The sequence below is a fragment of the Podarcis liolepis genome, assembly GCF_965112155.1.
Source record: "Podarcis liolepis genome assembly, chromosome: Z".
Lineage (NCBI taxonomy): Eukaryota > Metazoa > Chordata > Lepidosauria > Squamata > Lacertidae > Podarcis > Podarcis liolepis.
In genome coordinates, this window is record NC_139570.1 from 17,574,516 (window position 1) to 17,597,934 (window position 23,419).

Genomic DNA, 23,419 nt, shown 5'->3' on the forward strand with positions numbered 1-23,419 from the left:
ACAGAGGGGATGCACTGGGACACCCGATCTCAGTGATCACGGGTAGGAGGAGGAGTTACGCTAAGACCACATCATGTCATTACCGAGGAGGTAGGTTTAGTCATTGTTTGAGGACTATCCTTGCCTCTGGGTCTGGTCTTGACCAGAAAGATACTGGAACCAACAAGGGAAACCCACATGACCTGAAAGTGTTGCTGTGCAATGCCAGGTCAATGATTCACAAGACCGCTGTTATCCACGACTTGATCATGGATATAGGACTTGACCTGGCATGTGTAACAGCGACTTGGCTGGATGAAGCAGATGGGCCTGTTCTTGCCAGGTTTCTCTTACACACAGCAACCGAGATCATATGGAAGGGGAGAGGGGTGTTGCAGTTATTTTTAGGAAGTCGGTAGCTTGCTCCAGGCATCCTATTGGAAAGACCCAGTTTTCTGAGTGCATGTTCTGGACGCTGGGCAATAGGGGCAGTACAGAATTCCTTTTGGAGTACTGACTTCCCTGCTGCACCAAGGATTCCCTGCCCAAGCTGCTTTAGGTCGTGGCAGATGTTCTCTTGGAGACACCTAGTTTGGTTGTCCTAGGGCAGGAACATCCAACTTCCAAGAGAATGCAATCTACTCCCAGGAAAAAAACCTAGCAGTGATCTACCCATTTGGGGGCAGGGGGGACACCCAAAGTTTTTGAGCTTTTTGTAGGGGGGCGAGCAAATACTTCTGCCACTTTTTGGGGGGAACGCAACATGGATCGCTAAACAAGAAGTTGTGCGTCGAGGTCCCCCAAGCCAGCCCTATATAATTCACAATTCACACATAATTTTTGTTTAAGGTTTTTGGCATAATTTTGGCCACAACTTTATTAAAATACATAAATGTGAGTGGTTGCTTAGGCATTGGTTATGACTATCTGTCTCCACGCCCAGGGACAGAACTGACTTCCGGATTCCAGCGAAAGCCAGTGAGGGAAAACAATAATGGGGAAAGCATGGAGCCGGGCACCAGACCCTCATCCCCCCCCCGCATGCTCCCGGGGGCTTGCGCGGCCCTAAGCCCCATTCAGGGGTACGGACAAAAGAATGGCAAGCGCTTGGATTCCTTTAATGGACTTCCCTTTCCGCAGCAGCATTGGAGGGGCAGGCACTTACCCCTCCACCAACCAATTTTTTAACCAATGCCTAACTGCCAATCGAGCCCTCAGGCGCGCCGCCAAACCACTCACAACTGCACCCAATTCCTCAACCCCAACGACACAGCAGTAAACCAAATGTCATAACCAGCTGGAGAGAGGTGCACTCCATCATCCCTGTAAAAAGAAGAAGCTTGATGTTAATGTCAGGGTGCAAAATTAAGCACACACACCTCCGGAATAAACCCTCTTAGCCACAGCACTATTAGTGTGCTTCCTGCACTGCATGGCAGACAACCACACCTCCCAAGGCAAGGACCTTCATGGCCACTGCGCTATCCACACGCTTTCTGGCCCTCTCAGTGGCAGGTGGGCCGTGGCTACCGCACCACGCATGTCGCTGAAGCAATTGTAACCAAAATATTTTGAGTCCAGGGAGAGCTGCCATCAACTCATCCAAGTCCTCATGCATGTGGGACTCAAACTTAAATGCCAGGGGAAGACAGCACATCATTTTCGCCCTGCTGCACCACATGCGCTGCGGGAGGACCTACATAGGTCACACTCAACCACACCAAAGGAAGGAACTCCTCCCAAAGCATTCCCCATCTGAACATCCGGGATACATTCACATGGGCAGGAAGGCCGAGATGGCGCCCCCAGTCCAGGCTCGTCAGCATGCTTGCCAGCTCAGTGCATGAGGCTGTGGCCGACAATCCAAATGCGCACAGCTGCTCCGATGAAAAAAGGAAATAACAGACAGGCATCAGTACAGGCATCATTGATGATGCTTCCTGACGTAACCTTTGTCAGCGTCAGACTTCCAATGACCCGTATGCAGAATCCTGTCTACTGACAGGCCCCAGTGCGCAGTCTTTGCACCTGTTTGGAAGGAATGAGGCATGTTCAGCAGTATGCAAGCCGCAGGCTGCAATAACTGGTGCACGACGTGAGCAATTAGATGCCTGTCTAATGGGAACCCATTTTCGTGCACTAGAATCGAGCCAGCCCCCAGGGGAACGAAAAGCCAAATATTTCTGGTATCCAATAACAGGGCAAGGGCCCGCCTCACCCGTGACTGGAAGCCTGATGGTGGCAACCCTGCCCACTAGGTCTGACTTAGAGCTCCAGACACTAATGACAAGCTCCAAAGCAGATAAGGAAAAGTCCTGAGGCAATAAGCCTCCAGACTCTCAGCCTCGTGCTGGCTCCAACACAATTTCCCCAACCCTCAGTACACCAAAATTACAATGGAATACTGAAAGAAGTCTTGCCTTGATCTTGAACCAGCAGACAAGTCTTAACTTGTCAAAAATTGACTGGCTTCCTGCCTGCTGTCCTGTGAAGGTTGGAGCCTATTCCAACCTTCCAAGGCCCTGCGCACGACCCTTTTTTACAAGGGTCTCTGAAAAATTAAAGCTTTACTATAGCAGACTGAAATATACTCAGAGTCGAGAGTGGATTTCATGCTCATAGTGGTGAGGAGGAATGAATGCCCCCTCAAAGTATCTGCTTTATATACATTATTTACACAATGGGCTGCATGTGATTGGCTAATTCCGGAATTCTCCTGTAGGCCAATCAGGTTGTGGATTCACTTCCATCTGGAGCCGGATTGTGTGGCTCCTGCAGACCAATCATATTGCTGCATTGTTCTAGGACCAATCAGACTGCTGCATTTTGAATCCTATTGTTCTAGGACCAATCAGACTGATGCATTCAACTCAGTACATAACACAGACATTGCAGCGGACTGAATTCTGATAGCCTTAGCAGTGCATCCGATCTGCAACAGCTGGGCCAAGTACTGCAGGACCTACTCAGAGGATGGGGGCAAGTTCCTCTGATTGGCCGAGGACTGCCAGCTAAACGCTAAGAAATCAGTCCAGGCCTTCTCATAAGACCTAAAAGCGGAAGGGGAAACATAAGCTACTACTCCCCGTAATTATTAATTGTTGCCAATGTGCCACAGGAGCTCCAGAAAAATCCGGCTATAGCTGGGCGTCCAGCACCCGGGATCTGAAGCTCTCCAACTGAAAAAATGGGATAGAGCGTCAGCGAAAACATTAGATGATCCCGTAATAAAGAGAGCAGAAACACAATATTAAACCTTAAGCAGTGCAGCTGGAAAGCACATAAAAGGGGTGGAGACTCTGCCGGAGCATGAGAACCATTTTGCCAGGACGCTCACCACTGCCTGGTTATCAGACCAAGACAGACCCAATGGTCCCTTAACTCCTCAGTCCAGGTGTGTGCTGCCACTCCAATGGGGAAAACTCAAAGTTCTTTTTTGGGAGCAATATCACTAATGGGCCGAACTACCCAATAACGCAGGTGGCGCTGTGGGTTAAACCACAGAGCCTAGGACTTGCCGATCAGAAGGTCGGCGGTTCGAATCCCCGTGATGGGTTGAGCTCCCGTTGCTCGGTCCCTGCTCCTGCCAACCTAGCAGTTCGAAAGCATGTCAAAGTGCAAGTAGATCAATAGGTACCGCTCCGGCGGGAAGGTAAACGGCGTTTCTGTGCGCTGCTCTGGTTCGCCAGAAGCGGCTTTGTCATGCTGGCCACATGACCCGGAAGCTGTACGCTGGCTCCCTCGGCCAATAAAGCGAGATGAGCGCTGCAACCCCAGTCTCGGTCACGACTGGACCTAAAGGTCAGGGGTCCCTTTACCTTTACCCAGCAACAGAATACAGTGGTACCTCAGGTTACATACGCTTCAGGTTACATACGCTTCAGGTTACAGACTCTGCTAACCCAGAAATTTGCTTCAGGATGAGAACAGAAATCGCATGGCGGCAGCGGGAGGCCCCATTAGCTAAAGTGGTGCTTCAGGTTAAGAACAGTTTCAGGTTAAGAACGGACCTCTGGAACGAATTAAGTATGTAGCCAGAGGTACCACCGTAGTCCAAAAGGAGAAGCTTGTTTTGTTTTGTTTTGTTTTGTTTTGTTTTGTTTTGTTATAACAATGGCTAAGTGGGGGATATGAACCCTGTCTCCCAGGTCCTTAGTCCTGCACTCTAGCCACAAACCACAATGGCTCGTCTCTAGAATGGCGGTTGCCACTATCAGAGCAAAACAAACTAGAAGAAAGTAAACTTACTCAGAAGCAGCATAGTTCAAGAGCATACACAGAGTGCTCATAATCATTGGAGGCACAGAGAGCCTCTGGCTCCCTCCGTCTGCCTCAGATATACATTAGCAACAACTGAGCCTGCAAGCAGATGTCACGTGTCATAGAGACTTAACAATTTACTGTACTAACTGTAGCAGGCTTAGGCTTGGATGTTATGTGCAGGCCGTGAAGGCCTCCCTGCTTTTGCTCCTAAGAATATTTGTCTTATTGCAATATTAAAGGAAGCTCAAAATAGTGCTCCTGCCCAAGGCTAGATTAAAATTCAGCCAACAGCACTGGACGCACCCAAAATAAAGCCAACCTTTGGGGATACTATAAACGAAAGTGATTCCAGCTAAGCTGGGAACAGCCCTGACTAGCCCCACAATTAACAAACTGGCAAAATGGGGAAAACATTTTTGCAAAAGGAAGCCCCTAATGGAGGCTCTCTCCCTATTGGGGAAGGCAACCCAAGGAGGATTACACACAGGCAACGCTCACAGATACAGGGAGAATCTTTCCAAAGGGCAGGGTAAGGGGTGGGGTGGGAAATCAAACGGGGGAAAAGGGGAATTAAATTAATTAAGGGACTAGAGAGGATTAAAAAGAAGGGGGAAATAAAGAAATATAACCAGACCGCTCCACTGTCCTCCAGACGGTCCAAGTGCTCCAGGTGATCCGATGCACGCAGCAAAAGAGCCCAGTCAGTGCTGCGTGACTTGATTTTATAACCTTTGGTCCATCCCCCTAAATGGCAACACCAAAATTTGCCCAGTAACCCAACCGCCCAATCACTGCGGATGGTCATCCATACTAACCCGCCCAGCAACAGAGGGGTGGCCTGTTCAGATCCCACCGCAACACGTGTTCTCTATGAAGGAGAACACGCTTAATCCCGCCATCTTCCGTTCTTGAAATTGTGTGCAAATAATGGACAGAGTGAGGGGGCAGGGCCAGGCCTCATTCCCCCCTGCGGAGGAAATAGAGCCTGCGGTCAACTTCTATCAAGAGGGGATCAACCTGTTGATTGTGGTTGACCGGTTGGACATCCCTGTCCTAGGGGATTTTAATATCTATTTCGACATGACTTTACAAGGGGCACTCAGGACTTCGTGGAAAGCGTGGCCTTCATGGGGTTGTCCCTGAATAAGTTTGGCCCAACTCATAGTCGCGGACCTGCCTTAGACCTGGTGTTCACCTCTGTGGACGTGGGTGATTCAACAGTTAAGTAAAATGAAACAAAAGAGGTGCCATGGTCGGATCACTTCCTGGTGCAAGTGGACTTCTCAACAACCCTTCCCTTCTGCAGGGAGGTGGGACCGATTTGGATGGTCTGCCCCCGCCACTTCATGGATCTAAATGGTTTCCAAAAAGTGGTAGGGGGTGTTTTATCCCGTGTTGATGGCCTTTCAGATGATTCCCTGGTGGCCTGCTGGAATGCAGAGTTAACCAGGGCTGGCTCCGAAGCGCCCTCTCTGACCGCATGGAGTCCGCACAGCCCCATGAGCTGAGGGCAATGAAACAATTGCTGAGACAGCTAGAGTGCCGGTGGCAGAAAACTGATTCTGATTCTGAATCGGACCAGACATGGGTTAGAGCTCAATTTGACGAGCCTACCAAGTGGTGATAGCGATGGCAAAGAGGGCCTTCTTATAAGGAAGCTCCCTTTTAGGATTCTGCCTTTCTTTGTGCTGCACAAACTATAGATTCCTTAGCCCCAGGTATCCATATATCGGGTATCTTGCCGATTGGAAGGTTGGCGGTTCAAATTTGTGCAACGGGGTGAGCTCCCATTGCTCTGTCCCAGCTTTTGCCAACTTAGCAGTTCCAAATCACACCAGATAAATCTGCAGCGGGAAGGCAAACGGCATTTCCATGTGCTCTGGCACGGTGTCCCCTTGCATCAAAAGCGGTTTAGTCATGCTGGCCACATGACCCAGAAAGCTGTCTGTGGGCAAACACCGGCTCCCTTGGCTTGAAAAGCGAGATAAGCGCCACACCCCATAGTCACCTTTAACTGGACTTAACTGTCTGAGGGTCGTTTACCTTTTACCGTTTCTTTCCTTTATCTGAACAAGCACTCTGCTCCCAAAGGAACCTGCCCAGGCCATTTTCTGAGGCTCTGCTCCAGAGGCAAGGGGCTGTGGAATCACTTTTAAGGAGGAAAGTTTGTGCGGATTATGGGGAAACCAGCTTCATATAACCAACATGCTTAAGTCTAATTAATGCAGGAAGGGGTTAATAGCACAGACTAAGCTGTTCTGCCAGGCTTAGGTGTGTCCACTTCCCCTTACCATGGGAGGAACTAGGTAATCAAGCTTCTGCTGTCCCCTAGTCTACCTGAGAAGCTCAGCAGGTGAAGAGGTTTGCATGGAGGAAGTCTAGATCGTAAAGCATGCACATTTCCAGAAGAAGCAGCAGCACAAGTAACCTTCAGGCTGTTTCCCTCAAAGATGGTTCCCAGCCTTACTGCCTCCTTCTCCTTCTGCCTAGAAACCTTTGCTTCAAACCTCCCTTTTCCTGTCCCCTCAAACACACAGTTACCCTGGCAACTTTTGTGGCATCTGACTCCCCAGGCCAAAGGATCTTTCTATGGCCTATCAATACATTTTTGTAATGCTAACAGGTCTGCTCTTCCAGGTTGGTTTGCATAAGCCAGCCCAGGAATTTCTTTGCAGCTTGCGTTGTCCCTTCATACCACGAATAACCAAAATCCTAGCATTTATTAATTTCTAGGTTTATACTGTCTATAACACTATTTTGTGACATTAAATCTCTCCTGGGGTTCTCTCACCAAAGAATACTTGCCCCAAACTTGGATATTAACATGCAGGACTTTTCCTATATTATTATTGCACCAATGAGGATGTTTTGTCTAATTCTTCACTCAAAGCTTCCATTTGACACAGCTGTGCGTTGAATGTTATCTTGTTATTATGAGCGCAGTAGTCTTCAGGGAACATAAAGTCTTGCTGTACACATTTCATGGTTCTGCCAGTTTGACCCTGAAGCTCGCTGGGTCACAGCTTTTCTCCTAAGAGGCAATTTCAAAATAAAGATAAGTTTTTAAATAACCCTAAAGAAATGCAGAAAAGAAATGTAGGGTGCTATCCAACATTAGCTGTGCTCAGAGTAAGCCCACTATTTTCAGCAGGTCTGCTATATAACCTAGTTTGATCTAATCCATAGCTTTTTAATTGTTTCAGTTTTAAAAAATTAATTTAGTTGTCATTTCTATTGTTTTATATACTTTGACTGGAAGGGTTGCTTTGTGCAACATCCAGAGAACTTCTGTTATGAGATGGCTGCATAAAAGCAGAATAAACAAATTGAATAAGCCATGTGTGTGTGATGTGTCTTCAGTGTTTATTCTTCTTCCATGTTATTGTGTGTGGACAGCGCTTGATGATTATCAGATATGTTGTCCTTTAAAACTCAGGTGGGGAACCTGTGCAGAGTGTTCACGCTCCCCGTTTTACAGAGGACAGCCCTCTATTTGAAAGCTGCGTCCATTCCAAACTACACTGTAGTTCCCATTTGTGGAAGACAGCCCTGGGTCCTTTGACTCTTTAATTAGTTCTCTTTTCTCTCCCATAAAAACTATGCAAGTCACTCTCTTTTAAAGTTAAAATAACATACGACTATTACTTAGTGTACTTGCACTTGTAGATTAAAATACACAATGTAGGTAAAGGTAAAGGGACCCCTGACCATTAGGTCCAGTCGTGACCGACTCTGGGGTTGCGGAGCTCATCTCGCTTTATTGGCCAAGGGAGCCGGCGTACAGCTTCCGGGTCATGTGGCCAGCATGACTAAGCTGCTTCTGGCGAACAAGAGCAGCGCACGGAAACGCCGTTTACCTTCCCACAGGAGCGGTACCTATTTATCTACTTGCACTTTGACGTGCTTTTGAACTGCTAGGTTGGCAGGAGCAGGGACCAAGCAACTGGAGTTCACCCCGTCGCGGGGATTCAAACTGCTGACCTTCTGATCGGCAAACCCTAAGCTCTGTGGTTTAACCCACAGCGCCACCCGCGTCCCTCACAATGTAGGTAGATGATACTTAATTTGCTAGAACATCTAACATCCAAACATTTAACATCTACCGTATTTTTCGCCCCATAGGACACACTTTTCCCCCTCCAAAAATGAAGGGGAAATGTGTGTGCGCCCTATGGGGCGAATGCAGGCTTTCGCTGAAGCCTGGAGAGCGAGAGGTGTCGGTGCGCACCAACCCCTCTCGCTCTCCAGGCTTCAGGAAGCTATCCGCAAGCCTTGCAAGCCCTGCGGGAGTTTCCGCGGGCTCACAAGGCTTGCGGGCAGCAGCCTGCAGCCCGAAGCACGGGGCGCCCTCCAGAAGGCGCCCCATGCTTCGGGTGGGTGTCCGCAAGCCTGGCGCGCCCGGCGGGAGGTCCCACCGGCCGCGCGAGGCTTGGAGCGGCAGTCTGCAGCCCGAAGCACGGGCCGCCCTCTGGAGGGCGCCCCGTGCTTCGGGCTGGTGTGCGCGAGGCTTGGGGCGGCAGCCGCAGCTGGGGGAGGGGGAAATAAATTGTTTTTATTCATTTCTTCCCCCAAAAAACGAGGTGCGTCCTATGGGCCGGTGCGCCCTATAGGACGAAAAATACAGTAATTAGATTAAACATGAAAGCTCATACCTTGAAAGGGACCTCCTGCCGGGTGCGCGAGGCTTGGGGCGGCAGCGGACTGCTAGCTTCTAGGTGCGCGCAAGCAGTCCGCTGCCGCCCCAAGCCTCGCGCACCCGGTGGGCCCTCCTGCCGGGTGCGCGAGGCTTGGGGCGGCAGCGGACTGCTAGCTTCTAGGTGCGCGCAAGCAGTCCGCTGCCGCCCCAAGCCTCGCGCACCCGGTGGGCCCTCCTGCCGGGTGCGCGAGGCTTGGGGCGGCAGCGGACTGCTTGCGCGCACCTAGAAGCTTGGGGCGCGCTGAGCTCAGCACGCCCCAAGCTCCTGGTATAGCGCAGCGATCCGCTAGCCCTGGGAGAGCCCCGCGGCTCTCCCAGGGCTAGCGGACTGCTTGCCGGCACGCAGAAGCTTGGGGCGCGCTGACCTCAGCTTGCCCCAAGCTTCTGGATTAGCGCAGGGGTCCGCTAGCCCTGGGAGAGGCGCCCGGCTCTCCCACACTAGCGGAGACCTTGCCGGCACGCAGAAGCTTGGGGCGCGCTGAGTTCCGCACGCCCCAAGCTCCTGGTGTAGCGCAGCGCACCTGGGGGGGAAATAAAAAATTTTTCCTTTATTTCCCCCCCAAAAATCTAGGTGCGTCTTATGGGCCGGTGCGTCTTATGGGGCGAAAAATACGGTACCTATTTATCTACTTGCACTGGTATGCTTTTGAACTGCTAGTTTGGCAGAATCTGGGCAGCCATCACTACAATTTGTAACAAATTCAATAGTTAGCCATGCACAGGGTGGAAAAGTACTTCCTTTTCCGTGTCTGCTTGGGTGGACAATGATGTGGATGCCACATGGTCACTTGTTCGCATGTGTGTTGCTGTGTGAGGTGTTGGATATAGTCCACCTGTGGGCTAGAGCCCCATGATTGAATGCTTCATAGTGCATAAACTTTTTCTGTAGGTTGAAAACTAGCATGTCAGAAGAGATGGCTACGCTATTAACCTGACATTCCCATTTTCTGAATGCAGGTGTTTTATGATTATTTGTGGGGTTGGGTTGGGGATGTGAAGTAACAGTCATGTGCAATTCACACCACCCTTCTTTGGTCTGACTTAGGGCAACCAAGACGCAGATTGCTACCCTCAATGTGTTTTCTTTCTCTCTCTCTAAGCTGGGGGAGTATGCATGTCAGTGAAACCTCTCCTCTCATGCCACAGCCAATCCAGGCAGGAGTGCCAGTCCCAAGGTAGATGCCAACCTGCATACCTGGCCCCAGCCCCTTGGCTCCAGGAGGTGAGTCTTTCTGTGTGTGTGTGTGTGTCTTTGAAATATACTCGGAGTCGAGAGTGGATTTCATGCTCTTTATTCTGCTCATAGTGGTGAGGAGGAACGGAAGTTCCCCCACCACATTCCCCCAGAATGTCTGCTTTATATACATTATTTGCACAATGGGCCCCACCCCACGTGATTGGCTTATTCCGGGATTCACCTGTAGGCCAATCAGGTTGTGGATTCACTTCCACCTGCAGCTGGATTGGGTAGCTCCTGTGGACCAATCAGACTGCTGCACTCTGAATCCTATTATTCTAGGGCCAATCAGACTGCTGCGTTTTGGATCAACTCAGTACATAACAGTCTTCCCAATGTTTGTCCTTGATTTAGCAGTGACCGAGGGTCACTGGGAGTAGGAGCCCCCCCCCTGCTCCCAGAAAAGGTTGTTTATGTATGAACAACTGCGGCCCGTGTTTTGTTAGCCCCCAAATGGAAACGAGCAAGGTCCCAACCAAAGAAGAATGGCAACTTAAGTTGACAAAATATGTACAACTTGCAGACTTAACATATAGAATAAGAGAACAAGAAGAACGTACGTTTAAAGAAGATTGGAAAATGTTTTTTGAATATGTGAAAAATAATTGTGTACAGCTGAAGAAATTAATTCAGCAGTGTAAATAAATTTGATTGATGCAATAATGGAATACTGATTGGTATGGTTTTTGTAAAATATGCAGGGATTAAAAAGAAAAAGGGAAGTCACTGATATCTTAAGGATGTAAAATGAGTATTTAAATTGTAAAACAGAAAATTTAATTTTAAAAAGGGGTCAGTGGGGTCAGGAGCAAGGAAACCCTGAGGCAGGAATGGGCTTGATTTGGCCAGAGATGGCAACTAAGGTAAGACTGCAATCCTAGGCACACTTAACCGTTGGTAAACACCAGTGAATGTAAAATAACATCTTTATTAAGAAACATGTGTAAGATTAAGTTGTGGGGCCAGGTAGAAAATTTGGAGAACTGATAGGTATAGAGATCTGATGTGGAGAATTATAATGCAGTGTGTTTGTTTTCATTTTGAAACATATTAAAAACTCTTATTCATTTGATTCACTGCCAGCTAAGAAACAAATCTAGAAATCCACGAAATTCTGTACTCAATAATGTCTGACAGATAATCAGTCACTCAACCCAATCCCATAATATAAAATTTTAATCAAGAGCTAAATTAATGAGGACCTCCACAGTCTGTACAAGTCCTCCACAGGACTTCCCCGACCTAGTGTTACAAAACCTTAGGAAGGCTGGAGTAGAGTGTTTTAAAAATGATTGCTTTATCTTTTTTAATGTTTTGCTGTGCTTTTCTATTTTAAACGGGGCTTTAATTAAACAACTCATCTGATGCAGGCAACCTAGAATTCCATGCTGGGGTGCGAGGCAGCTGGGGAAGGAGGGATGGATCACACACACACACATACACACACACACACACACACACACACCTCGCTACAGCTTCTGCGCAAGATATGGGAGAAGGAAAGCTTATTTCTCCATGGAGAACACTTGAGGAAGAGGGAAGAACTCAGTGGAAGTCTTCTCTTCTCTTCTCTTCTCTTCTCTTCTCTTCTCTTCTCTTCTCTTCTCTTCTCTTCTCTTCTCTTCCATGAGGCTTCCCCCTTTTCCCACAGTTAGCATGGACACACACTCCTCCCTATCTAAGGAGCTCAGAGATTCTCCGCCAGTGCATGTGACCCAGTGGGAAGACCGGAAGCGAAGACCCTTGACACTTGATTATTCTACTCTCTGACTCTCTGACTGTGAATGTTCTGCTTAGCCATTTGAGCACCAGCCACTGTGTGGACCCTCCTTCCCCATGAATTTGTCTCATCACTGTCCACTTGTTCCTTACCAAAGACCCTTGTGGTTTGCATATTTTCAGCTAAGGACTGAAAAAGGCAAAGCAGATTTTGGCTTGTGCCAAAATCACAATAATTCTCATTTAACACTCAATCCATCTACTCAAATCCATCAGAAGGTGGTGATTTCTGCATGGCAGGGGGTTGGACTAGATGACCCTTGAGGTCCCTTCCAGCTCTATGATTCTACAATTCTAGTCTCATAGCAGACTAGTAGAAATAAATAAATTGCAGGCTTGTTGTTGACTTATTTGCAAGAGTGGTTTTAAATCACCGAGTTTGCTTTTCATTTTTCCCTGACATTTCCTCTCCACCCATCCTCATAATCCACCTAATGTCTCCTTTGCTGACTATTTTTCTCCCCAGGTGGCATGGCAGGAGGTGGCACGATGATGTTGAAACAAGTTTGGGGTAAAGCAGATAATCCATCAGTGCCTAGTTATGATCCCACTTTTCCAGGCCGACCTACTGACAAGTTTGAGGTGAGGAGGGACTTTCTATCAAGGTATCCCTCACCTGCAACTGCACTCTCCAAGGCTCTCTGTAACATAGGGCTGGCCCACCTGTGAGGCAGGGTGAGGCAAACTTTCTTCACTCGTTTTGATGCATTTTTTGCTAATATTTACTAATAATTTACTAGTTACAAAGTTGTATAAAAGTCTTGATGATTTCCTTGCTTGGGCAGTGCTTTTGGGATTTGACCTAGAGAAGAAGAAAAAGAGTTTGGATTTGATACCCTGCTTTATCACTACCCGAAGGAGTCTCAAAGCGGCTAACATTCTCCTTTCCCAGAGTCTAGCCCAAGGTCACCCAGCAGCTGCATGTGGAGGAGTGGAGACATGAACCCAGTTGAGTCTACCGCTCTTAACCACTATACCACACTGGCTCTCAAGGTGCTGTCCTGCTGCAGCAGAATTAATAAAGGGTACCCACTAGACGCCTTGTTGGTTATCAGTGGTCCCATCTGTTGATTTAATATAAGTTAGATCTTACCTAGGACTATTTCCATGACATTTTCAAGAAACTATGTGAAGGATTGCACTAGATAAACTACAAAGTCACAAAGCAAGAGCAAGCTATGGTGTGACATCTGTGGAACAACTCATGGTTAGCTTGTAGTTTGTTAAGAATCCAAGGGTTAGCATTATGTGCAGATCTGAACACTGTATTACCTGCATGTCAGTGGTTTGATTGCTGTTGTGTTGGAGGAGGGGGGGTCTACTTTCTACATTCCTTAAACAGGCTGAAAACCAGTGTGCTGTGGTGGCTAGAACTGAGGAAATCCATGAAGCTCCCTGGGTGAGTTTGGGCCACTTGCTATCTCTTGACATACAGTAAGCAGCCTCACAAGTGGTGTTGTGCACGGCTGGGTGAGCGGGGGAAAACCCTGGACTCTTTGGAAGCAAGGCAGGGTATCCTTTCCCTTAGTTTTGTCACCAGGAGCAGCTGGAAGAAACCAAAATAATTTAATCATTTGCATTGAGGACAAAAAGTTAGATGGAATAAAAACAAGGCTACGCCAGACATCCTTGAACGGAATGGAGAAGCTTTGTAACAGATAAGAACATTTGGAGATACCATGGGGTAGAAAAAGCAGCCAATCATGCTTTGCCACTTCTTTTGAACCAAGGTTGCGTATGCAGCAGTTGATTCAACACAATATTATTCCTGACCTCCCCTCGCATTTCCCAACAGTTTCTCAGCGCAGACGGCACTGTACAGAAGCTCTGGTGAGTCTGGGCAAAATTTGGGACTTGGAATGTAGAACTAGGCTGGCCACAACCAATGTTATGGGATGCAATTAAAATCTCAAAGGGGTTTCCCTTCCTCATTCCGAACTAGTCCTTTTCAACAACAGTAAGAGTTATCTTTGTAGGAAATTGTGGTCCCAGCCCACAATAAGGGGAATCTTTTACAGAGCTGAGTAACCTTAAGGTTTTGATCTTTCCTATTTCTTCAGCAATGCTCTCCTCTAAAAAGAGAGAGCCACCCAGTGTCGTCTGGAGAAATTCCATTTAATGACTGACAATATCTGAAAGCAAGGGTCCCTCTCTGTTTCTGGTCTTGGAGAGTGCTTTTGCCCTCCTCGTCCACTGCCTGGATTTTAATGGTTGGGAAGAATCAGGACACTAGCATATTCTGAATGAAGAACATAGCTGGCTTTAACAGTTGATTTTGTTGGGAATATATATTATCTGAATATTATATGCACAAAAATGGCTTGAGGAGACGGTACCTACTAAAACAGAATGGCAACTGCAATTGACAGAATGTGTACAACTGGCAAGTTTGACTTGGAAAATTAGACTGACTTTAAGGAGGACTGGAAAATGTAGATTTTTTTAAAACTCAATGGAAACATGTTAAAATGCAAGTAGGATTTGAGTAAGAACTGCAGTGGAAAGTCTGGTGGAGTTTTTTGTGAAGAAGCTAAGGCATAAAATAAATATAATATGCAGTAAAAATTGGAACTTTGGGGAAGCCATGGAGGGGAAGTCCTAGGTTGATTGATTGAATGTTAAATGTTCAACTAATATTTCTTACAATAAATAATGAAGGGGGGAATTGTGATTTGCACAAGCTCATGTATAGTACTTCAGGAGCTTTATGAGAGAGAGAGGGAGGGAGGGAGGTTGTTGGGCTTATTGGGGAGATGCGTGTTTGCAGAATAGCATTGAGCGGTTCTCATGTGTGTTGCTGAGTGAGGTGTTGGAAGTGATCCACCTGGGGGCTGGTTTCCCATGTTTGCATGCTCCACTCTTCAAAAAGGTTTCCTGCAGGTTGATTACTGGCATATCGGGAAGACATTGCTAGGCTGTGTAAGCCTTTCTCTTGGTATTACCAATTTCTGAATAGGGTTGTTGTGTGTTTTTTCTCAAAAAACTTTTTATGGAAGTTTTTCTGTGTTACAAAACAAATAGCTCAACAGTGAATGGTACATCCATTGTCTCCACTTTCATTTCATAGTCTTTTTCACTGTTTGTTTACAGTTGGTGCGAGAGACCTTTGTCATAGACATCTTTCAGTTGGGGAAGAGATGGGGTTATTGCTCTGTTGCCTTTTATTAGTGTAGGGGTTTGTGTCAGCATCATGTGGGTAGTTCCTTTATTTATTTATTTATTTATTTATTTTTATTGATAATGCAAGAGATTAAGGGGTTGAGCTTGGTTGGTTGCATTCAGGTGATTGCAGTGTGGCTTGTTTGTATGTGTGGGTGGCGGTGAAGGGTGGGGGGGTGTAGCTTGTTGGGTCAGGTTAGCCATATTGAGTTGTTTGCTGTTGGGGGATGTGAATGCAGGGATTTTATGATTACAGTGGTACCTCGGGTTAAGTACTTAATTCATTCTGGAGCTCCCTACTTAACCTGAAACTGTTCTTAACCTGAAGCACCACTTTAGCTAATGGGGCCTCCTGCTGCTGCCGCGCAACTGAGCACAATTTCTGTTCTCATCCTGAAGAAAAGTTCTTAACGCGAAGCACTATTTCTGGGTTAGCGGAGTGTGTAACCTGAAGCGTATGTAACCTGATATATGTAACCCGAGGTACCACGGTACTGTGTTTGTGGGTTTGGGGATGCAAAATAACAGTCATGTGATATACACACCATCCCTTTGCATAGCTGTCAACCTTACCTTTTTTGCAGGAAATTCCCTTATTCCAGCACCGTTTCCCACTGCTTTCCACTGCTATCCCGGATTGTTAGATATCCCATAGACTCTGCCCAGGACAGGTGAGGCTGCTGATCCCTTATTTTCAAATCTGAAAGTTGACAGCTATGCCCCTTTGCAACCTGACTTAGCACAGTACATGTTGCTTCTCAAGCTTGGGCTGCCATTCGCCCGGATTTTCCTGGACATGACTGGGATTTCAATGGCAGAATTGACATCCAGGGGGAATTTCCCAAAGGCGGCACTTTGTCCTTTGCAGCCTGACTTAGGACAGTGCATGTTGCTTCTTGAGCAAAGCGGTGGCACAGAGGTGATGCACTTGAACTGGAATAGTACTGTGCTGCCAGTCTTCTCTCCCTAGATTTTCTGATTCCAGTTACAGATAGGTAGCCGTGTTGGTCTGCCATAGTCAAAATAAAAAAATTCCTTCCAGTAGCACCTTAAAGACCCCTAAGTTAGTTCTAGGTATGAGCTTTCGTGTGCATGCACACTTCTTCAGATACACTGTATCTGAAGAAGTGTGCATGCACACGAAAGCTCATACCTAGAACTAACTTAGTTGGTCTTTAAGGTTCTACTGGAAGGAATTTTTTTATTTAGATTTTCTGATGTCTTCTCCCACCGCCTCCTTGCTTCTCATCCTCTTCTGCAGTGATTATCTTGGGACAATGCACCAGAGGTCTCTCTACCAGGGTCCCCCCATGCACGGCATGGCTGGTTATGACACCCGTGGACCGCCACCCCGTGTAACAAGTGGCGGACCAATGAGAGAACATAGTCAAGTGCCCTTGATGGATGTCCAAGGTAAGAGGTTTCAGGCTTAAATGAGAAGGATCATTTACCGGTATAAATCACAGCACAGTAAGGGATTCATCGGCATGGGTGATATATGAAACAAATAGCATTGTAGCTAAAATAAACAATGCTGTATCTCATACAATATACTGCACAGTAACGAATATAAATAATTATAAAGGGTATACCATGTTACAGAGGATCATATTGAAAAACACTTCCTAGAAACATCCTGGCTAAGGAACCCTGTAAACTATAAACCCACAAAAAATCAAAGCACAAAGGGTGTTAAACCAGACTGGTGCAATCCATTTTTAGTTCCCTCATACTTTCCTTAAACTCAATGGAGATTGTAAAAGTAAAGCATAATGCTATCCATACTTTAAAAAAGAAAATAAAAAGTCAATAAAATAAAACGGAAATGTATCCACAAGAAAAAGAAACACTCTTAATCCTATTGTTATCTAATGCAACGTCTTAGCAGAACAGCAAATTCTCTGCAGACATTTTTGTTAATAATTGGATCTAAACAGAATAAATGCCTGTTCGGAAGTGCCAAATTATAAAATATTGATGAATAAGAGACAGCATTTAAAGTGACAATTTTGATTGAGTTGCTAGATCTCAGGCAATGATTATTAAGTTCCTTAAACATTATGCCCTGGGGAGAGTAGACCTTATGGGAGGATTTTTGGACAAAGAGGTCCAAAAATCCCCCCCTGTGCCATCATAATCAGCACCACTGCTTCCAAGGGTGTGTGAGGAAATGCGTCTCTGCACTCTTACACCTATTGCCTTCTTCTGTCTGAAGGGAGCCCACTTCTGTCTGAAATACATGAAGTTTCATTCAAAGCTCCTCTATTCCTGTAGTAGGTGGGCATTTTCACTGTATTGGCATGGGCTCCTTGCATGGTCTCGGGCAGGTAACTCCCAGCACTGTTTGTGTAATTGTAATTGTTTTCAATGCAGGTGGAAGAGGCATGGATGGCAGGGGCATGATATATCAAGGCATGGAGCGCAGAGAGATGGAAGAGAGGGACATGGAGCCCACTAGAGGCAGGGAGCCCAGACGCATGGAATATCAAGGCATGGAGCGCAGAGAGAGGGACGTGGCGCCCACTAGAGGCAGGGGAGAGATGGGAGAGAGGGACATGGTGCCCACTAGAGGCAGGGAGCCCAGACGCAGGGAATATCAAGGCATGGAGCGCAGAGAGAGGGACGTGGCGCCCACTAGAGGCAGGGGAGAGATGGGAGAGAGGGACGTGGCGCCCACTAGAAGCAGGGGAGAGATGGGAGAGAGGGACGTGGCGCCCACTAGAGGCAGGGGAGAGATGGGAGAGAGGGACGTGGCGCCCACTAGAAGCAGGGGAGAGATGGGAGAGAGGGACGTGGCGCCCACTAGAGGCAGGGGAGAGATGGGAGAGAGGGACGTGGCGCCCACTAGAGGCAGGGGAGAGATGGGAGAGAGGGACATGGTGCCCACTAGAGGCAGGGAGCCCAGACGCAGGGAATATCAAGGCATGGAGCGCAGAGAGAGGGACGTGGCGCCCACTAGAGGCAGGGGAGAGATGGGAGAGAGGGACATGGTGCCCACTAGAGGCAGGGGAGAGATGGGAGAGAGGGACATGGTGCCCACTAGAGGCAGGGGAGAGATGGGAGAGAGGGACGTGGCGCCCACTAGAGGCAGGGGAGAGATGGGAGAGAGGGACATGGTGCCCACTAGCGGCCGGGGAGAGATGGGAGAGAGGGACGTGGCGCCCACTAGAGGCAGAGAGCCCAGACGCATGATATTTCAAGTCATGGAGTGCAGACTGAGGGACAGGGCGCCCACTAGCGGCAGGGGAGAGATGGGAGAGAGGGACATGGTGCCCACTAGAGGCATGAGGCCCAGAGGAATGGAATATCAAGGGATGGAGCCCAGAGGGGTGGAATATGTGGTCAAGGTGCTCCCTAGAGGCGTGGAGCCACCTAGAGTCATGAACAATCAAGGCACACAGCCTCATGGAATAGATCCCAGAGCCATGAATTATCAAGGCATGGAGCCCAGATTGAAGGAATACGTGGTCAAGGTGCTCCCTATAGGCATCGTGCCACCCAGAGCCATGAATTATCAAGGCACGGAGGCCAGGCGGATGGAATTCTTGGTCATGGTGCTCCCTAGAGGCGTGGAGCCACCTAGAGTCATGAACAATCAAGGCACACAGCCTCATGCAATAGCTCCCAGAGCCATAGAGCCTCCCCAGGGCATGGAACCCAAAGGCTTGGAGCCAACGACTGGAGAAATTCAAGATCCTGGAGCTTTGAGCAAGGCAGCAACTGATCCGCAGGAACCTCAACAGGTATGTGGAGTAACCGTGTGCTGTTTCATTTTCCCCAATGGGTTCCTAGACACATTCTTGGTGCCAGAACATGAACAGCCTCATTGGTATAATAAATCACTATACCAGACGATTGGTATAGTGATTTATTTCCCAATGGAGATGGGAGTGGGTAGGTGCAATTTTCATCATTACCCCCATCCTTTTTTTTTGTTCCTGAGCAGTGGGGGGGGGGGCGGGGGCGGGCGGGAGGCTACAGTGGTTGACCTATCACTTAGATATGACTCTAGGATGGGGAACTTGCATCCCTCCAGGTGTTGCTGGACTCCAGCTCTCATCAGTTTGGCCAGTGATTACTGGGGGGGGGGGGGTGTCCATGTCACAGGTGCCCAACTTCTGCCCTGAAAGAAAAGGCAAACACTCTGGCAGGCCCTGCACCTTCAAAGCAGAAAACTGCTCGCAGTGCAAAGGCTGAAACTCAGCAATGAGAGAGATCCTTAGAGAGAGCTAAGTTCCTAGCTTTGGAAATTGTATCAGGGATTTCAGGCTAGCTGTCATGCACCCTCCTGCCTCTGTTGCCCGGTACTCGCCTGAACTTTCCCCAGCTGTCAACATACCTCTCCTTTACGTGATGTTGGCAGGAAAATCCATGGATTGGACAAAGGAGCAGGAGTGGCACTTTATTTCTTTTGAAGTGGTAGTCAGAAGTTAAATTGCCTCCAGTGATGGGACAGTGGACCATGTTCCTGTGTCCTTTTCTAATCAAATAACTGCCCTTTATTTTCCCCATGCGTGTCCCCCAGCTCTTAGTGTCCAGAGGTACTGCAGCTAGTAGTGTCTGGAGCTGTTTTCAGACACCATGTGAATGTTGTCCATGTAAACCACATGATTGAGGAGGGGTCAGCAAACTTTCTGAAATCTTCCTTTGTGTTTACAGGTGGTCAGCATGCCTATAGCAGCAGCAGCAGAAGAAGAAGAACAAGTTGTAGACATGCCAGAAGCAAGCGAGCAAGCAGCCAGCCAACCTGAGGGCTTCAGTCCTGGCCTAGATGAAGAAGAACACATGGATAAAGATGATGTAAGCCAAACAATGTTGCCTTCTTTGAGCTCTCTATTAAAGAGGCAAGCAGCGACAGTCTGCAGGATGGGGTGGCAGCGCTTACCTGACCCATCACAGGTGAGATCAGAACAGTGCAAAATGCACTGGTGGGGCCAATCCTGTGATCCCACCAGTCCCCCACCTCATGGCCCCCTCCCTCCCTGTACTCCACAGTGGCACCAGTGACAGAAGGTCAGCTAAATGCTGCTGGCCAGTGCTGGGGGGCAATATCACTGGCAGTAGCAGCAAGGTCTTTTCAGCAGCTACCCCAAAGCTCTGGAATGAGTGTGGTAGAACACATCCCTCTAATATGTTGATGTAATGTGCTTTGCAGATCTTTTCAAACTAGCTTTTAGAATGTAATATGCTGTCCTAATATTGGGGGGGGGGTGCTGTTGCTATATAACTTGTGTATAATAAAGTATGATTTCTGAAATAAGAAAAGAAATATGAGCAGCAAGAATTTCACCACTGGTTCCAATTAGAGTGCAGGTGATTTGGGGTCAGATCAAAGGTCTATTTAGTCCAGTGGTCTGTTCTCACAGTGGCCAGCCAGGTGCCTTTGGAAACTCCACAAGCAGGAAAAGAAAGCTGTAGCACTCTCCCACTCACAATCTGGCAACTGGTACACAGAGGTAGGCTTCCTCTCATCCTGGAGGCAATATAGCCCTTCTTGCTTAGCTTACCCACTTCTTAACATGGGATTGAAATGGCCCGCTTGAGTCTTCTAGTGGTGCAGCAACTGCTAGCACGTTTGCAAAGGTAAGCAGGGTAACTCTGGTTTCAAATGGGATGTGGGGCTGTGTGTTGAGATTTCGACTAGATGACCCTTGGGATCCTTCCCAGCTCTACAATTCTGTGAATCTGTGAATCTCCAGTTCAGATGCAATTGCCAGCATGGTTATTAATGCTGTGGTTATGTGGGGGACAGAGGGAGAGAATAAGTGACCACGGTTTAATAGCCACTCTGAAAAATCCCACAGACATTACCGTCTTTTCTACTGAAAAAACATATTGGTCTGAATGCATCCTTATCAGTTTCTTTCATCTCTCCATAGGCCGAATGCATTGAACAATTCCTCACTATGACGGACGAAGAGTTGGCTGATTTTCATTCAGAGGAATGGCTGAGCACTTTCGAAATGAAAGACGATACACCGAATGGCTCCGACAACGCCATGGGGTAAGAGGGGAGCTGGGCTCTACAAAACATCCTAAGACCGTGCCAAGCCCAGCTTGGATGGCACTTGCTTCACAGTCTCACCCAGTCGATCATCTCATTAGCAAAGGCTGTGCTAGTTAATGTACTCCCATTGCCTTCTTTTTCCAAGGAACAATCAGTTATACTAAAGCGCTTATTTCTCCTGTTCAAACCCCCTTGAAATGAAGGCAGGTGTACAAACACCCCCATGCCCTCATCTTCAGCTGACCATTTCAGGGTCTTGGAACATTGCACCTTTGGGGGGAAAGGTTGTGCCCACAGTCCCAGATTTCTATAAAGCATCTGCAAAGAGGCACAGTTCTTTCATATGCCTCAACATGTTTCTCTAGCACTTCTAGAAGACCTTCCATATGAAGAAAACTATGCTGAAAAAGCCAAAGAAAAACAATGGTTGAATGGCAGGCTTGGAAGAGCACTCAGAGGCATGCTCACTGGCAACTGCAGAATTGCAAAAGATCTGATGGCAAGTGTAGCCAGCAGCCGGACATGGAGCAAGGCACCATTCCTTACTCCAAGCAGCTCCAAACTGATGCATGCCCAACCTTTAAACAGCAGCAAACTGCCCTCTCAGTACCCTTCATAGTCCCTAATTGGTCTTTTGCCCACAAAATCCCTCACCAACTTCTCTGCAGTTTAGCTTTTGCTGCTTGTTCTATTAGTGGTCCATATGTTGAATGGCTGTTTCTATTTCTCCTTTCAGGGATCTGTCCGGCTGAACTCAACATTTAGGTGTTTCTCAGCAGCAGATTGGTGTGATGGGAGCCTAATCCATCTTGTTAATACAGTGATAACTCGGGTTAAGAACTTAATTCGTTCCAGAGGTCCGTTCTTAACCTGAAACTGTTAAGCACCACTGAAGCACCACTTTAGCTAATGGGGCCTCCTGCTGCCGTCGCGCCGTCGGAGCACGATTTCTGTTCTCATCATGAAGCAAAATTCTTAATCTGAGGTACAATTTCTGGGTTAGCGGAGTCTGTAATCTCAAGCATTTGTAACCTGAAGCTTATGTAACCCGAGATACCACTGTAGAATCCTTTTGAAAAATTTCTAACCAAATGGCATGTTGAAGACAGCATAGAAAATGGTTTCTACACCCATCCTATGTCTGAACAGATCAGTACTGAGGGGAAGGGGGCTCCCGTCCCCTTGTTTATCTTACTTCTCCCGTCATTTTGTTTACTTCCTTGAATTTCAATTAAAAGTTGGGTTTGACTAAAACCGTGTGGCTTGTTGTACATCTGTATTGCACTTGCTTCCCCAGTCGCCTCATCCTCCCTTGTAGATCAAAGCTTAGCTTACGTTCCCACGAAGTCGTTCCCACACATTCTGCCTTTTGTGTCATCCCCACTGCTGCCCAATTATTTTTTCAAAGGCACTAGATTAAAATTCTCCTACTCTTATCTAACCAGCAAAGTAAAAGCTGATCTAGACAAGGAACTCCTACAGCACTCCTGAAAAACGGGGCAGAATAGGACTTCTTTATGGACTGCTAAGGAAAGTTTGTTCCATGACCACTGAGGAGGGTCAGCAAAGTGTATGCCCATTCTGTCCTAACATGGCATGTTATCGAGAGGACCCTGTCAGGGCTAGAGGACACTCATTCCCTCCATACATGCACATGTGTGCACCAACACAGGGAAGGGGGACCTTTGATCCGCCTGATGCTGTTGGACTACAACTCCCATAATCACTAGCCATGTTGGCTGGGGCTGATGGAAGTTGAGGTCCAACAGCATCAGAAGGGACACAGTTCCCTCACCACAGCTCTGAAGCCGGTTAACCTAAATCTGCAACATGAGACCCACATTTAATTCCAATATGTTCTCCTAAGAGCTAAGGTGGCTACATGCTCACAAGAATATTTTTGTGTGAGAATGTGGCACCGGACCATTTTGTCCCTGGACAACATCTAGCCTGCAAAACAAAAAAGGATTCCCATTTATGCTTTCCATCACCCCCCCCTCTCATTTATTTTTTAAAAAAGAAATTCAACATACATTATGATATACAAGCCCACAGATTCCTGGTGCTGAAGAGTGATCTCTAAGTCAGGGGTGGGTAACTCATCTTCTAGATGCTGTTGGACTACTGGCCCCATCACTCCTTGCCATTGGCTACGCTGCCTAGGACTGATGGCAGCTGGAGTCCAACAGCTGGAAGGCCACAGTTTAGCCACCCTTGAGTAGGCTGTGTTGTGCTTCTCACAGCACAAGCCCAAGACATTTGGGCACCTGAGGTGAACCACAAAAAGGCCCTTGCCAGG

At 47.6% G+C, this 23,419-nt stretch overlaps 1 protein-coding gene and 1 long non-coding RNA gene across 2 annotated transcripts; both read left to right on the forward strand.

Moving 5' to 3' along the window:
• Window positions 1-15,610: 15,610 nt before the first annotated feature.
• LOC310698721 lies at window positions 15,611-17,770 on the forward strand. Its single transcript, XR_014521716.1, has 3 exons — window positions 15,611-15,784; window positions 16,375-16,526; window positions 17,487-17,770. It is a non-coding gene; the product is annotated as an uncharacterized lncRNA (long non-coding RNA).
• Window positions 17,771-18,259: 489 nt separating this feature from the next.
• Window positions 18,260-22,626, forward strand: LOC310698951 (uncharacterized protein). Its single transcript, XM_083486673.1, has 4 exons — window positions 18,260-18,856; window positions 19,773-19,913; window positions 20,993-21,117; window positions 21,857-22,626. Exons 1-4 carry the CDS (start codon window positions 18,302-18,304, stop codon window positions 21,870-21,872), a joined length of 837 nt encoding a protein of 278 aa, XP_083342799.1. The 5' UTR covers window positions 18,260-18,301; the 3' UTR covers window positions 21,873-22,626.
• Window positions 22,627-23,419: the final 793 nt, after the last annotated feature.

Bases quoted from the DNA above. Each gene is read 5' to 3' on its own strand.
- LOC310698951 (XM_083486673.1), top strand. From the start codon at position 18,302: ATGATATTTCAAGTCATGGAGTGCAGACTGAGGGACAGGGCGCCCACT. The intron at 18,857-19,772 runs GTATGTGGAGTA...TTGTGTTTACAG, and splicing joins ATCCGCAGGAACCTCAACAG to GTGGTCAGCATGCCTATAGC. The intron at 19,914-20,992 runs GTAAGCCAAACA...ATCTCTCCATAG, and splicing joins AACACATGGATAAAGATGAT to GCCGAATGCATTGAACAATT.